Here is a 16,639-nt window from a genome sequence, read left to right as displayed (position 1 = left end):
GGGGCATTTGTAATTGTTCTTTATTTATGTCAAAGTGGTATTTCTATTATTTTTTCCGCCTCTTATACAGTATGTTTCTAGATCAACTGTTTTAAAATGAATCATTCATAAAATATAAGTCTGATTAAAAAAAAAAAAACACACAAACAAAAAGGCAATAATGAGATTATCTAAACAATGATATCTTATGTGATTAGTTAACATACTTTGGTATTTCTAAAAATATTTTTAAAGCCATTAGAAGCAACATCTGCTTCATTTTATGAGCTTAAATCAAAAAGTAAGGGCAATAAGTTATGTGGTAACCGCAATGGACAGAAGCTGACACAATACAACATGTTTGTGATGGCTTATGGGTAGTTCAAACACACACAGTGCAACACAGTCAAATGAACATGGGCGCTTTTTTTTTTTTGCAGGATGCACCATTGTAGAGCAATACACCAAAATGAGATTTCTTTAGGCAGAGGCAGTGAAACCTGCTGAAATTCAACTTGTGTATCATTTCATTGTTGCCATTGAAATTTTTTTGCATGCAAAACTTACTGTTTTACCGTATACTTAATATTAAAAGTAGTTTTATAAAATGTTCCTTTTAATTTGGGACATAAAGAGCTTTAAACACTCTTGTTCATGTACCTTGCATGGTAATTTAAGCAGGATTTAAAAAAAAATACTAAATCATATTATGTAACAATTCATTTGTTCCACTTAAAATTTTAATGCATAATGGTTTATGTCTCTATTTCTTTTTCATATTTTGTAATTATTCCAAAAGCAGTTAAAATGATATTGTGAAAAGATGTTTTTTTTTTTTTTTTTTTTACAAAGACATATAATTAGACCTGTCAGATTTAATGTCACTATTCAAATAGAAATTACTTGAGAAAAGTCTTATTCAAAGGCAAATGCTCACTTTAGATTTTAAAAGGACAGTTGTTTGTTTTACATTGCACTAGTTCTGGAATTGTGTTAGTCCAGACACACTATTCAGTTTTACAATATTTTGTAAATCTGTCTTGCACATAATTTATGTGATCATACTTTAGAATGGTTAGCTTGTTATGTTCATTAGTAAAACTTGCATCCAAACCCAGTCACAACGTAGTTTGGATCAACTGTTTCCTACCCCATTCCTCACTTTTTTAATCTACAGGTGTACTGCCTGTTCACAAAAAGTGTTATTCTGCATCCAATCCATTCTGATTACCCTTAACCCTTAGATATTAAACAGTCATTAATGCAAATTGGACATAACTCATAATTCTGATTTCCTTTCACCATTAAACTTTAAATCCCCACTTTAAAGAACCTTTTTACTTAAATTGTTGTAAATGAAAACATCTGCCAAATAAAAATTATAATGAGGACTAAATAACTACAGGTCATTACAACGCAACATTTAGTACATTCAGTTACATAATTTGTGAGACACAAACTAACACAGTGCCTAATATTGCATAAAAAAGAAGTGGCTTCAAAGACCAAAAAAGCTATTTAGTTGGAGACAGACACAGTAATGACACCATGTAGCATGTTTAAGCAGTCATGGGGAATTTTGTCTAGGTTTCATATGTGCATTACATGTCAAGTTCTGCTTTCTTTTAGATCACATCACTTTGTACGCTCAGAAAATCCCATTTTTGTGTTTTCATGCATCACTTTTGTTTGAAGTCTGTAACATTCACTCACGAATGTACAAGTCTGAATCACTTAATGCTTTGAAGACTCACCATGAGTTAAAAAAAGTAAAAACAATAATAATGTAGCAAAGCACAGTTGAAGCACACATGGCTTGTAAGGAATTAAGCTCCTTTTCATAGTTGATTTTATGGCTGTCAGTTCCAGTCTAAAGACAAGATTGCTGTGCCAATGCTCCTCTTTTAAAGGGCGCACTTGTGCAGGATTTTGATGGCTCTTATATTTACATGTTGCCTGCTATGATTTTTTCCTACTTAGATGGACTGGCTTTTGTTCATGTTGCTGCTGACACTCTTATCATAATAATAAAGTATAAGAAAACACCCAGAATCATTAACCTAACTTTGAACATATTTGAATATTTACTTATTTTTATTTTGAATATTCAAGCTTTAGTTTTTTTAGATAATTTTAAATCCCTAATGTAGATCATTACTAAAAAAAATAAATAGCAGATTATCCCAATTTAGACTTTAATGGATTCATTTATTGAAAAAATAGAAGATCAGATATGGAACTAATAAGCAGTGATCTCAAAAACAAGCTTTTAATAAATTAACAGAAAATTAGTAGCTTGGCTGAGTGTGAATGTGCCCTGTGACACTTTAACATTCCTTCTAGCATTCATTACTTTATTGTGCCTATTGTTTTATGAATGAATTCAGCTTTGAACAGTCTTGTGATGAAAAAAGGGTAAGTTTAGAAAATTAATGGATGGATTTCCTTAGTAGTTCTCTAACAGCACTGAAGCATAACTCTTAGCCAACGGCAGCTCTCCATAATGAATGCAGTAATCTATATAACTGTCCTGACTTCTGCACTTTTTTTTTCAGTGAGACTCCATGACAGCATCTCTGAAGAGGGCTTTCATTACCTTGTCTTTGATCTGTGAGTATCAGTGGGTTGGTTTCTCAGCTTCCTCTTCTATCTTATTGCTATTTCCTGCTACACATACATGAATATTCTATTGAATGATCAACAGATTCGTCAGCTCTACATATGCTTCTCAATTATGCCCACATAATTGCATTCCTTTATTGGTAAAAAAAAAAATAAATTTCTTGCTTCTAGTCCTTAATTTTGAGTCACCCACAATGTTTTGGCCTCTACTCATTTAATTTGTACTAATGTCTGATTTAGGATAATACTGTTGATTTCTAAATTTACATTACATAAATGGCTTCTGAGCCTTCTGTCTTCATACAACAGTGTTTCTTTCTACAGGGTAACTGGTGGAGAACTTTTTGAAGACATAGTTGCTCGAGAATACTACAGTGAAGCTGATGCCAGGTAGAATCATCTGATGAAACCTTTTTGTCTTTAACAAGAAAAAAAATGATAAATAGACTATTTGGTTTTAAATTTACCAAGCTGAGGAGCCGAGGTGAAATTAACAATAATTAACTTGATCTTTCTGTGGTGAGGTATAATTTTGACCAGTTAACTTGAGATGTCACTAAGGGCAGAAACTAACCACTTAACCAGTTTGATTAGTCATGACTTGATATTCAGACCACATTTGAGACAGTGGTACTGATTAGTCTAACATGATCATCAACACTGACCAGGTGACTTGGGTTTTATAGACTTGTATGGAGTTGTGACATCAAATTAATAACTTGAAAATTTAACCCTAGGCCTTGTTCTTTGGTATACCTGTGTATTGAGTCTGTATTGAGTCTTTTTTGTTCTTGTTTTTTTCATTATGGCTTGACCTCAGGGAAAGAAAAAAAAAAGTTCCCCTGAAGCCTTATTTTTTGAGTGTCTTGCAAACTGTGGTAGCAGCAGCTAAAGCTTTGAATTTGGGGGCAGGGAGAGATTGTTTGAAGGCCTAATAATAAGAGCTAATATATGAGGAGAGTGTAGCAGCAATCCACAGAGAATTTTTTTGCCATTTTTGGGCAAAACTCTTCACACGCTTATTGTTGCAGGCCTAGTTACAGCTTCTGTTGCTCCTCCTTAGCTGTTTTGCAATATTGAATTGGCTGTTTCCATTTCTACTCTACTGGTCAGAATTGCTGTTAAGGCATTGTGCCACAGATAATTGTGTGACCTTTAACCTCCAGGCTTTTAAGTATCCTTTTGATCCTTATGGTAGTTGATTAAAGTGTATTCTGAGGGGATTATTACTGGTGTACTGGAAGATGAAATATTTGTAATCATTTAGGAACATGAACTTTTATTAAAATGTGAGCGGGGATGAAAGATGTTCTGCCTGATGGGGTTATATTCAGTATTCTCTAGTAATGCAGCAGGATGTTTAAAAATGCAGGAAAAATTCTCCTGTGTTTTGTTTTTAGTGTATCTGAATGTTTTATGTTACTTTCAAACTCCTGCACAGTATCACATCTTCCCCTGAAGATGCATTCTTGACTACATATGCAGGTCTCTAGATATGAATATATAGCTTTCATTTGTGACTTAATACACAGTGCCTCCATGTGTGATTAAGTAGTAGATTTAAAAAATTAGGTACACCGCCACAGAAGTAGCATAGCCTCGGTATATGGGACTGGTTATCTAAGTTCCCATATGTGATTATGCAGTTGCACTGTATGATGTGATGCACAGCTTCACTTTTGTGATTAAGCACGTGTACAGTATTTTAAGGCTTACTTGGCCACTTTTCTTCTTGCGATAAAGCCTCTGCACTGTGTATACATGCTCTGTAGATTTGACTTAGCAGCTGCACTTTGTGTCTGAGTGCACAGCCTTCCTGATATGACTCAGCAGCTGAACTGTATGATTGACACAGTTCTCATAGATATGTTTAAACAGTTGTGCTATGCATCTCAGTATGTATCCCTCACAGATGTGGCTTATCATCTGTACTCTGTTCGGCTGGATTTACAACTCTGGGATATGACTAACCTGCTGCTGCTGCAGTTGTTTAAGAGCCCTGCAGATGTGAGTAAGTGGTTGTACTGTGTTTAACTGTGTAAGAGCCATAAAGTAATCTACCCAGATGTAGCTAAGCAGCTGTGCTGTCTGTGTGTGCGTTTTGGATGTACAGATCTCAGATGTTGCTACACAACTACATTGTGCAACTGGGTAGACAGCTCAACCTCCAGATGTTAAGTATTTTCTGTGTATGGCTGACTAGACAGATGTGAATACTTGATTGTATAGTCACCGAGATATGATTAAAATCTGCCCTCACTGGAAGAAGATATTCAACCCTCAATGTAACAAAGTAATTACATACATAGTGGCTTCTGATATGTCAGAACATTTGCACAATTTGAGATAAGGTGTACTGTCAGACCAAGCCTGCTGTGACTGGACAAATAATCTAATGAGTAATTAGGAATGTGCTTTATTTTACTGAATACCTAGCCACAGTATCTAATGCAGGACTATGTTGCTGTATGGCTGGATATAATCTATCCATATATGTTAAATCAGTTTAATTTTGACTAGGTATTTTGACTATTTGATGTTATTAATTTGCTACATTGCTAATGCAGTATTTATTACTCTAGATATTACTTAGCCTTTGCTTCTTCTTATACTTCCTAGTCATTGCATCCACCAGATACTGGAGAGCGTCAATCACATCCACCAGCATGACATTGTTCACCGAGATCTGAAAGTGAGTATCAATCACCACGGTAACCTTTCTCATTAGTGCAGTGCCTGCTATCACCATGGTGATTCTCTATGTCATAACTGATCAAGCCATCCTTCCAGGGATCTTTGGCAGCCTGGGAAGTGTCTTGGAAAGTCGAAGAGTCACACTTAACACTTGTCTTACTGTATGGCCCCTTGTTAGTTACTGTTGTGTGAAATTGCCTAGGTTACTTTTTAATGACATTTGGATCTCTTCCTTTGCTTGTTCCTAGGATTTGTTTCCTAAGACTGAGTTAGTTTGACTGTCTTTCCTACTCATTCAGGTTTAATGCCTAGACCTTACCTGGACACTAGACTCAGTGTAAACTGAATTAAAAGTAAACAAGCTTATGAAAAAGTGATTACCATGGAAGTCAATGTTACCTATAATTTATCATGATGACTTGACTGAGATTGGTGAAATTTAAGATACACGTTCATTAGTTTCATTTTTGCAGGGAGGCTTTCAATATCAATCTCGACCTCATGTCTTATGTAACTGTTGTGTTAAATTAATATCCTAGTATGCCTGTGCCTAGAAAAGGAACTGAGCACAAAAAGATATACTAATTAATAAGTCAAGGGCAGAATATGACTGGCCAGTCTTGCCTAATGAAAACTGTGTTAATGAGTAATCGCAGGTTTTGTGTTTTTTATGTGCCACAAAGATTCTAAAACATGACAACGTAACATAAAATCACACGTTGATTACCCTTGAGAGTTATGTTCATAGCTCAACTGATCACATGTCATGATATCTGCAACTATATGCAACTGAGAATATTGTCTATGCTCTACTTACATACCCCCAATAACAGACATAGATACATTATGTTCCGAAAGTTCAGGGCCCTTTTCTTCCAACACACTTCATTATGTTGTAGATTTCTTTTTTCATGGATACATGTTTGCCTATCAGTCTATGCTGAATAACCCAGGTTTTCAAAAGGGTTTGCAAATTTTCCTTAGGTAGACGCTAATCAAGGATAAATAAAGCAAACAGGATATGCCTGACCAAATTTGGAGTTCCACAGAAAAGGACCTCAATGTGTATATGGAAGAGATGTTTCAGTTTTTGATTTTAAATAAATTTGCCAATCTTTCACTTTGTCATTATTAGTGATTGAATGTAGATTGATGGGCAAAAATGGTAGATGTATCAATTTAAAAAAAAAATCTACAACACAATAAAGTGTGTAGCAAGTGATGGAGTTTGAAGACTTTCTGAATTCACTGTTTTCTGTTTTACTGATTCTGACTTACAGTAAGAACAACGTATCATTCACTGTAACCAGCATGTGTAGTTAAAGCAGAATTGTTCTGACCATAGCAGTGTCCAGGGTAGTACTTAACAGGTGACATCTTCTTTTGCAGCCTGAAAATCTGTTATTGGCAAGCAAGCTGAAAGGAGCAGCGGTGAAGCTGGCAGACTTTGGGCTAGCTATTGAAGTGCAAGGAGAGCAGCAAGCATGGTTTGGTAAGAGTATATTAATATCCATATTGTACAGCTTGACAGAGAGAGTCATATCCAGTCTTGAAATATGTCTCCCTAATTGCTAGTATCGGAATAAGCCAAGTCAAAGGTCTTTCACCTGCCTTTGCAGGTTTTGCTGGAACACCTGGCTATTTGTCCCCGGAGGTTCTACGCAAAGATCCCTATGGAAAACCAGTCGATATCTGGGCATGTGGTACGTTTGTGATCTTTTGGAGATATTGTAATTGTACTGCATTACGTATGGTGAAATCCAATTTTCTTCTGCCATGTGTCTTTCATAATTTTCTTTTTACCTGTCTAGGGGTGATCCTTTATATCCTCCTTGTGGGTTACCCACCATTTTGGGATGAAGACCAGCACAAACTCTACCAGCAGATAAAAGCAGGTGCCTATGATGTAAGTGTCTCTTAAAGAAGTTGTGTACTTTTATATTTTGCTGTTGTACTAGTCCCATATTTCCCTTTGTTTCATAGGTTGGCTTGTGGAGTGGTTTTCAGTATTTGTAGTGTGTACTAAATAGAATTATTCCTCAACAGCCATATTAACAATCACACAGCTCTGGGTTTTATATCTGACCTAATGACTATTGACTGAAGAGTAAATCTGTGAATTATCCAGAGTACTAAAACACAGAGCACAGGAAACACCAGCTTCAGTTGGTCAGGCCTGTTATAGAGTAATATGTTGCTTTCTCTTCTTTTATTTTTATTTTTTAAATTAATTTGTGATGTTGCTATTGATCCCGCTGTTCTGCAAGATGCATTCTGGGGGGTTTGGATCATTTGCTGTATCTTTGGATACTCCATTTTGCATTTGTTATTTTGAGAACATAGAAAGGTACATCTGTGTTTGTGATGGCAAATGGAGCAAATTATGTCTTATTTATTAATGAAACAGTTTTGAATTTAAATTTCTTTTTAGAATTTACTGTTTCCTATTTTTTCTTTTTGTCCATATTTTTAAAGGTATTTCCAGTGGAAATGTCCTATTTTGAAATCAAAATCATTTTTTCAAATGTAAAGAAGAGGTGGGCTTTCTGTCCAAAAAGCGCTAGTGATACTAGAACTGTTACCATTTATAGTTCATCGTCTTCAACCACATTAATATGTCAATGAATGAGGTCTACCTTGGTACTAAATTGATGTACTATATTTTTTCATGACCCTTACAGTTTCCCTCCCCCGAGTGGGACACTGTTACTCCAGAAGCCAAGAATCTTATTAACCAAATGCTGACCATCAACCCAGCCAAGAGGATCACAGCTGACCAAGCTCTGAAACATCCCTGGGTCTGCGTGAGTATCCAGGCCTGAAAAATATTGTTTATTCCCTGTCTTTCTCTAGCACTTTGTTTGCTTTGTCTCTTTAGGTGGGGACATAATATCTTATTTTTTTCCCCAAAAGTAGAATCTTTATATAAAATTCCTCATTTGATGAGTGATTTAATTTAATTTTTGTTAATCCATTCCCTGAACTTTTAGTTAACTAAATACCTGACCTTTTGTACAGTTCCCATCTACTCAAATTTGTATGTTCCCTTGGTTCTTTTGTTTGCATAACTGAAGATTTATAAAATTTAAAAGAAAAAACAGTCATCTCTATTTACCCTGAGGTTTTGACAGACTTATGGAAGATTGGATACCTAAATGGCATCTTTATTGGTTGAGGTAGTCCAAAAATTAAAATTTCCCTTTATTCCTCCAAGTCCGAAAATTGAATGTCTCTTTTATGTTTGCTGAGGGATTTGAAATTCTTTTCCTACACATAAATACAAAATTCATACTGTTCATTTGTTGTTTTATCAATGACAGATTTTCCCAATATTTGTCCAACTGCATTAACGTAATAATCATAAACAATTACATAAGCATAAATAAATTGCATAAATATGTCCTTTTATATCCAAGGAAATAAATCTCTTTTTAACGCTTTTACCAATCTTATTTTTGGCAGGAATAGAACTCACTCTTTTTTCTCTTTTGCATATAGCAACGTTCCACTGTGGCCTCAATGATGCACCGACAAGAGACTGTTGAGTGTCTGCGCAAGTTTAATGCTCGCAGGAAGCTAAAGGTATAGTGTCACTATTAATTTGTTCACTGTCTTTCTCACTTCTGCTGTTTATCTGAACGGGGCAAATTATGGTATTTTGTTTAGCAAAAAAATCTACTTTTAAAAAATGCCCATATAGAAGTGTAACTATTAGTTCCAGGTAAATATCTATTCTTAAAGGCATACCCTACTCTATAAAGCTGTCACTTAAATTACTATATGAGATTTGAATGTTTCATATTAACAATTTAATTTCCATTGTTTGCCTAATAAAACTAAATCTGTACACGGAATATATTTCTTTATTGTCCTGGTGCCGTCTGGGTACTCCCAGTAAAGGTGTGGAGAATGTTGATTGAGATAGGAAGGCCTGGTCAGCCCTGCTCAACATTAATTGCCACTGTGACCTTCACCAAGAAAAGCAGAATGAAAGCGATTAAATTAATGATGACTACATTAAGCATATTATTGATTTAAATATATTAGAGCAGTTTCAAATTAACATAAACACATTCTAACAATACAACCTTATTTAATACTGGCCAGTGACAAAAAAATGAGATGGTAAACTGAGTCAATTATATTCCTGAAGAAAGTAAACCTCTGTGGGCCCACAGTTTGTTATAACAGAGTTCAGATAAATAATAACCTTAGCCACTTAAAGTTTTATATGCATTAAGCTTTACTGTAAATGTAAGAAGGAAGAATCAAAATTGCAGTGAAAAGGCTTAAAGGAATAACATAACCAATTTTTTTTTAAATATATTACTTTACCCCAAGTAATTTGTAGTGGTGGCTTAGAAAAAAAATGTAACATGATGTTTATACAGAATGAAGAGAAAAAGTTTAAAATATAATAGAAGCCAATAATGACCAATGCTGTGCAATGACAATGTGGAAAACGTCCATTGTAAAAGAAAAAAAATCTCACATTAGTCAAGTTGCATAGTTCACATGTCAGTTATCCAGCATATGCTCAAAAAAAAGACACATGCTTTTTTGCAAACAGTGAACAAACTGCAGTTATTACTGCTTATCTCCAGAAAAAAGGTAATGACTAAATATACCAATGTATTGTTTGCATCTGGCTAATAAACATCAATAGGGAACTCATGATATTTAGACAGAATTTTATTCAGCCACAGGGGGAAATTTGGCTTTTTATAGAAGTTCTTTAAATAAATACACACTTAAACACTGTAGATAGCTACGTAAGTAAGTAAATAAATAAATACACACTCACACTTTGGTCTGACCACCTACTAGAATGAACATAAAGCAAGAAAATTCAAAGGAAAGAAAAGTTCTGACTTGGCTGTCACAGTCTCAGTGGGTCATTTTGCAAACATTTTGCTTTTAGTATAAAAGTGCCACAGTAGCGTTCTTGACACACTTCTGCTGAATAATTTGTTGGCTGAAAGAACTCAGTGTTAGTGTGTCAGAGAGAAAATGTACAGCATTGTTCATAATGGCACTCAGTTTTGAGAGCAGCCAAAATAAATATTCCTGAAGTTGTTAGACCAAAGGAAAACTTCTTTCCATTCATTTATGGAAGATTAGGACATTGCTGAGGCATAACATTTGAAGTTATTAAAACTATTAAGGTGTTCTTAGAATTTTGTCATTATATTAAGGCAGTCAGCACTATAAGCTACCTTGCAGGTTGACATGTTAAATACAGAGGTACTAGTGACTTATTTTGATTTTATTGCTATTCAGAGCTAACTTATTTAGCACTTATGTGATATCACATTGATTCGATCATCTTACAAAAACATGAAATTGAAAGAAAAAAAAAAAGAGGGCGTAATTTTTACTTTTGCAACTTTTCTCTAGCATTGCACTTATTAATATTGCCAAATGTTGATGAACACTTGACCATCACACCTGTTTTAGTTTGTTGGACATCCTACATTCATGGGCATTAACATGGAGTGTCCCCCCAGTTTTACAGCTGCAACAGTTTCAGTTTTTCTTGGAAGGCTTTCCACAAGATTTTGGAATGTATCTGTGGGAATTTTTTACCATCCAGCCGAAAGATCATTTGTGAGGTCAAGTACTGATTTTGGATAAAAGGATCTGGGCATTCTAATTCATCAGAAAGATGTTCAGCAGGGTTGAGTTCAGGGATCTGTGTTTGCCAATCATATGCCTCCATACCACCTACACAAACCATGTCCTTATATACCTGGCTTTGTGTATAGGGGGCATGGTCAGAACATCAAAGAGACTTCCACAAACTGTTGCCACAAAGTTAGAATCCCACAGTTATCTAAAAAGCCTGTGTATTCATATATGCTGTAGCATTTACAGCACTGTAAACTGGAACCAAGGGACTTGCCCAAATATTGAAACCAGACCATTATCCCTCCTCCACCAAACTTTGCAGTAGGCACTGTGCAGTCCGGAAGTTAGCATTTTCCTGGCATCCATTAAACCTGTATATTTCCATCAAACTGATAGATATTAAAGTGTAGTTCTTCACTCCAGACAACATGTTTTTCCTGTCTAGTGACAAAATGATTGATACCACTTCAGCCAATGCTTGGCAGGATGCACAGTTCTTTGACGTTGCTTCCGGAGGCAGTTTCGAACTCTGTTGTGATGAAATATAGGATAGGCGATGTGCTATGCATTGCAGTACTCAGCCACCTTGCTCTATGAGATTGTGTTGTCTACCATTTTGTTTCTGAGCTGTTGTTTCTCCTTAAAGTTTCCATGTCACAGTGATAGCAGTCAATAGTACAGTTGACCAAGGAAGATCTAGCAGAGCAGAAATTTCATGTAGTAACTTATGGCAAAAGTAGCATCCTATGACAGTGCCACATTTAAACTCACTGAGCTTTTGGTACATCCCATTCTACTGTCAGTATTTGTCTACGTAGATTACATGGCTCTGTGCTTGATCTAATGAACCTTTTAACTATGGGTGCAGCTGAAACACCTGAACTTAATAATTTGGAAGGGTGTCTGCATATATATGTAACTATATATGTACATACCATGCTACCAAACAGTTTGTTTAGTCAAATAGAATATCAACTTAATTTCCTTAAAAGTTTTTCTCCAAAATAATGATTAAGAGACAGATTTATTTCAGCTCTTAACTCCTATGTCATAAATTTCAGTGAGTCAAAAGTTTACATACACCAAGTTGACCATCTCCTTAAACAGGATGAATGACTCCAGGAATTGATATCATTACTTTTAGCAGCTTTTGAGTTAATAACTGTGGTAATTAGTGCTTAATTGGGACACCTGTGATTATATACAGTATAAGGGCATGCCTATAGAGCCAGTGCCTTTATTAGGTTCAATTATATATATAAATTATTAAGTTCATGTGGCTAAGACAATGGTTAAATCAAAGGAACCGAGTCAAGACCTTAAGAGGAAAATTGTCGAACTATACAAGTTGGGTTTCTCCTTAGGAGCTGTCTTTAAATTTTCAAGAATATTGGGAGCAACTGTGCAATCAAGTGCACACAAAAAAGCTTGCGGACATCCAGAGTTTCCATCATTCAGGAAGGAGGCACAAATTGTCTTCCAGGGATGAACAAACTTTGTTATGAAAGATGCAACAGAACCCCATGATAACAACTAAGAAACTGGTGAAGGATTTGGAGACATAAGGATCAAAAGTGTCATCATCCACCATTAAGAGAGCACTTCATCATCAGAGGCTGAAATGTTGCCAGCCAAGGAAGAAACCATTACACTAAAAGCATCATAAAAAAGCTAGAGTAGCCTTTTGGAAGAGTGTTTTCTGGTCAGATGAAGCAAAATTTGAACAGTTTGGCCATAATGATCAGAGCCATGTATGGAGGCTGCAAATTCTATGTTTTAAGCACTGCGTTTTAGTCCAGTATCATGAAGGGTAACAATGAGACACACACACACACTCATATACTGATAGAAGAAAGTTGATCAGGAAAATGTGAATGTGATTCTTGGAGATGGATGTGAATCAAGATACTGTGATTCTTGGAGATGGATGTGAATCAAGATACAGTATCATTTTGTTGTAGTAGATCTTTTGGTTGGAGACATGAACAAAACTAAAAAGTGGTATGTACAGAATTGATTCTGAGGGTTTGGAAATTGAATTTTGTGAAAGATCCAGAGTTGAATGGTTGATGGACCAATACAACATGATTGTGTATGAAGGGAGGCTACCTTAAGAAGTGAAAGCGGAACATAAAGCAAAGCTAGAAAAAACAGATTTAAAGATAAGTTGGAGTGTCATGCAGTGAGAGGAAGACAAAAGCCTAGTTATGACAACCACTTAGTATGAAGGCAATAGGTGCTGTGCTAAGGAGAAACAGATAAGGTGGTTTGGATGTGGGGAACGAAAGGCAGAGAATGATTGGGTGAAGAAATGCACTAAGATGGAAGTGGAGCGGATGAGGCGAAGAAGATAATAGTTTGAGGTGGTGTAACATGAGTTACAGAGGCTATCCAGGATCACAGAGTGTAAAAGAAAAAGATTCGTGGACAACTGTCTTTACAGGATAAAACTGGAAAATGGCTGTGAACATGGTAATTATGATGTGAGCTTTATAAAATAGATTCAGTAAATATCCAAAGAGAAAACTTAAAAATTTGTCCAGAGGGCTTGCTTAATTAAGAACAATCATTGATCACTGAAACTAAGTGGGTGTAGTATTGAAGCAGAACTATCATATACTGATGCATTTCTTAATTAAACACTTGTAATAAGAATAATAATGACAATAATAATAATAATGTTTTATTTATATAGTACTTTTCTCATACCCAATGTCGCTACATACAGTATAACATTAGTAAGAGGACAAGACACAAAACCAGCAATAAATAATAATGAGGAAAAAATGAAAATGTAAGAAGGGCTACAACAAAAAACATTGACCTAGAATGCAGAGAAAAATAATAAAATCTTAAGAAAGTAAGAAGTAAGTTAAAAGTTACAGAAAATGATTTTGAGTTCTGTTTTGATTGAAGACAGGAAAGAGCAGTCTTGAATGCATTTTGGTAATGAATTACAAAGCTTGGGCAATATGGCAATGAATGACCTGTCTCCCTGTGTACTGTAGATAGTTTAGTTTGAGGGACCATCAGCAGCCAATTACCAGAGAACCTGAGTATTTATGATGGGTTTTATGAGTGAAGGAGTTCAGTTAGATAAGAAGGGGCTGGGCCATCCAAAACCTTGAAGGTGATAAGCAGTTTGCATTTTATATGCAAAGAAATTGGTGACCAATGTAACTGATAAAAAACAGGAGTAATATTATATATTACAAGACATCACTATCCCATTCTAGTTTAGTTGGAAGAACTGGATTTATATAAAGGAGTAGACTTCGGTAGCAAGCTAGTTGTTGTGATGGATTTGTCTGTCCAGAAATCAAATGAACTTGCTGTTCAGAAAAGAGCTTCATCCACCTAGTAACAGCTGCTGTGTGCCTGACATAGAGTAAAATAACTAAAATGTAGCTGCCCTTGTTTCTGCAATGCCCATGTAGAAAAAATTAAACAGGTAATACAATTACAAAATAAGTCAGAATTGATCTTAAATTGACACTAAATATGTGCAGAATCTGACAGAAGTGTTGCTTTGACCATTCAAAGACTTTCATTTGATTAGTGACACTTCACCTTTAAATATGGGCAACAAACACATCTTTCTAGATTTATATTATGCAAAATATATCAGGAACTGAATCCTAATTGTGAACAGTACCATCAGGTGCTGATCTTGCAAGGTCATTATTTTTGGGACTGCCCTAAATTTAGACAGTTTGGGAGGGAAGATATTTGTTTACCTGTCAGTGTTGCATATACATTTCCTAATCCTCTAACGGCATTTTTCAAAATATGCTGGGAGTGATAAATTAACAGTGGTCTCTTACACTGCATTGTTAGCATATTTTGCTTAACTACATGAATTCTAATGCACTTCTCATAACTCAATAGGAGAACGCTATCTAAAACTAGAAAAAAAATCAAATTTTATTTATGTGGATCACTGTAGAGTCTGTTCACAATTTTGTTTCTAATTTAAGTTTGGTATTCTAGGAGGTATTTAAGAGTGACCATTTTTATAATGTATAGCTTTCAGTAATTAATAAGGTTGAGGTTTTAAACATTGATTATTCTTTAATGTATTTTAACTCTTTAAAATGTTGTTGATTGTATTTTGTATTGGGAAAAACAAATCAGTTTGAGGAACCTACTATTTGGGACTACTATTTGGGTGTAGTTTTTAGTGAAATTTCCTATATAACTTTAAATAACTTGAGCACACTCTGAAAAGAAACCATATGAAGAGCCATAAAGAAGCAATGTGCAGTGCAGATGCCCGGAAATCTGCCTTAAGGGTGTGTTGTGTGATTCAAGGAACTCTTTTTTTAAATGGGGGTCCCTGTAGGTGTAGGACATGATTCATTGCTTTTCATAATTTATATAAATGATCAAGATAAAAAATAGCTAGAAGATGGTTAAGTTTTCAGATGCCATTAATCTAAGTGGAATGGTGGATACTATAAGTGGATAAAATTTACACTTGACAGTATATACATCAGATGAAGATTAATGTAGATAAATGTAATATTTTACAATAAGAAATAGAAATTTTAGATCTAAGTATACAATGATGGGTATGAAACATGAATGTACTGCTTAAAGTACAATATATGAGAAACAACCAATGTATCAAAATGATTAAGAAGGGTTAATAGGAATTTGAAATGAGTTAATGCACAAATCTTTCTCTGTGTGTGTGTATGGTAAATGAATAACCATCCTGACCAAGAAAAGGAAGATCCTGGTCGGATGTGTTTTCAGTACCTTTCCTGGCTGAGATAAAATGGAAGGGCAAAAAATGTAGCTCTGGGAACGGTTTATTCCCCGAGTATGCTAGGTGGCAGCCTCCCTCTGGCACAGGCCCCATCCATACTCCCGCAGGGCATCTTGAGACACATAATCTTAGAGAACAGCCCTGTCAGGGTGTGTGGGTGCCACCAGAGGGAGCTATAAGGAAGATGCACACCTCGAAGGAGGTTCCGCCTGACCCAGAAGTGCTGCCAGGCTGTAATTTGACACCAGAAGCACTCCCAGGTGCTGAGATAAAAGGAGCCATCCAGTTTCATCCAGGTGAGCTAGAGTTGGGTGGAAATTCGACAAAGCTTGTACTGGATTTAAATAAAACACTTTTATTAAAGCTTTTTTGACTGTGTGACTGCACTTGTGTTCTGGGTTTGAGGTGCTGCAGTGCCCTCTAGTGTCCATATACATACAGGGTGAGTTAAAATTATATTAACACTAATGGTACTGCTATGTACTGTATATACCTGTATATAATTTTTGCGGACAATTTATGTGCCACATATGGCACATGTGTTGAACATGATGGCAAACAGGTTGAGACATTCCTGTAAATCATCTTGCACATATGAAGTATGTTTTGTGAATAAATTGCTTCTGCCATTCAAATGTTAACATAATTTTGACTCACCCTGTATTGATATATATACAGGGCAAGGACAGTTACGTACCTGCTCTACTGCAAGGGCAGTAAGTGCAAAGTAATTGGTTGTCCTCTGCAGGATCACACTTACTGCTTTGACCTGCTCTGCCACAGTGATGATTCCGAGCTGCAGGTGTTCTGATCTGAAGATGGGAGCTAAAGCAGGACGATTGTATATGTCGCGGCTCTTATGTTGAGTTCTGAGTGCTCGACTGCTCCTATAACAGCACATCATATACAGGGTATATTGAATTAAGTCTTGACACTATGTCTTCT

The 16,639-nt window shown here is 35.6% G+C and overlaps 1 protein-coding gene across 17 annotated transcripts in view; it reads left to right on the top strand.

Annotated features, from left to right (window-relative positions):
* The window catches only part of camk2g2 (calcium/calmodulin-dependent protein kinase (CaM kinase) II gamma 2), a 125,413-nt gene that overhangs the window by 73,491 nt on the left and 35,283 nt on the right, over positions 1 to 16,639 (top strand). For 10 of the 17 annotated variants that reach the window (XM_051922653.1, XM_051922651.1, XM_051922656.1 and 7 more), the window contains exons 4-10: positions 2,535 to 2,589; positions 2,926 to 2,991; positions 5,221 to 5,293; positions 6,685 to 6,787; positions 6,915 to 7,201; positions 7,977 to 8,099; positions 8,794 to 8,877. In XM_051922653.1, coding sequence (XP_051778613.1) covers positions 2,535 to 2,589; positions 2,926 to 2,991; positions 5,221 to 5,293; positions 6,685 to 6,787; positions 6,915 to 7,201; positions 7,977 to 8,099; positions 8,794 to 8,877 — 791 coding nt within the window. The remainder of the gene's footprint in view (positions 1 to 2,534; positions 2,590 to 2,925; positions 2,992 to 5,220; positions 5,294 to 6,684; positions 6,788 to 6,914; positions 7,202 to 7,976; positions 8,100 to 8,793; positions 8,878 to 16,639) is intronic. The other 7 variants (XM_051922655.1, XM_051922658.1, XM_051922657.1 and 4 more) reach the window with 1 other exon arrangement.

This window comes from Erpetoichthys calabaricus, chromosome 2 (genome assembly GCF_900747795.2).
Source record: "Erpetoichthys calabaricus chromosome 2, fErpCal1.3, whole genome shotgun sequence".
Taxonomy (NCBI): Eukaryota; Metazoa; Chordata; class Cladistia; order Polypteriformes; family Polypteridae; genus Erpetoichthys; species Erpetoichthys calabaricus.
Note: the sequence above shows the minus strand (reverse complement) of the source record. Positions and strands in the feature narration are given on the sequence as shown.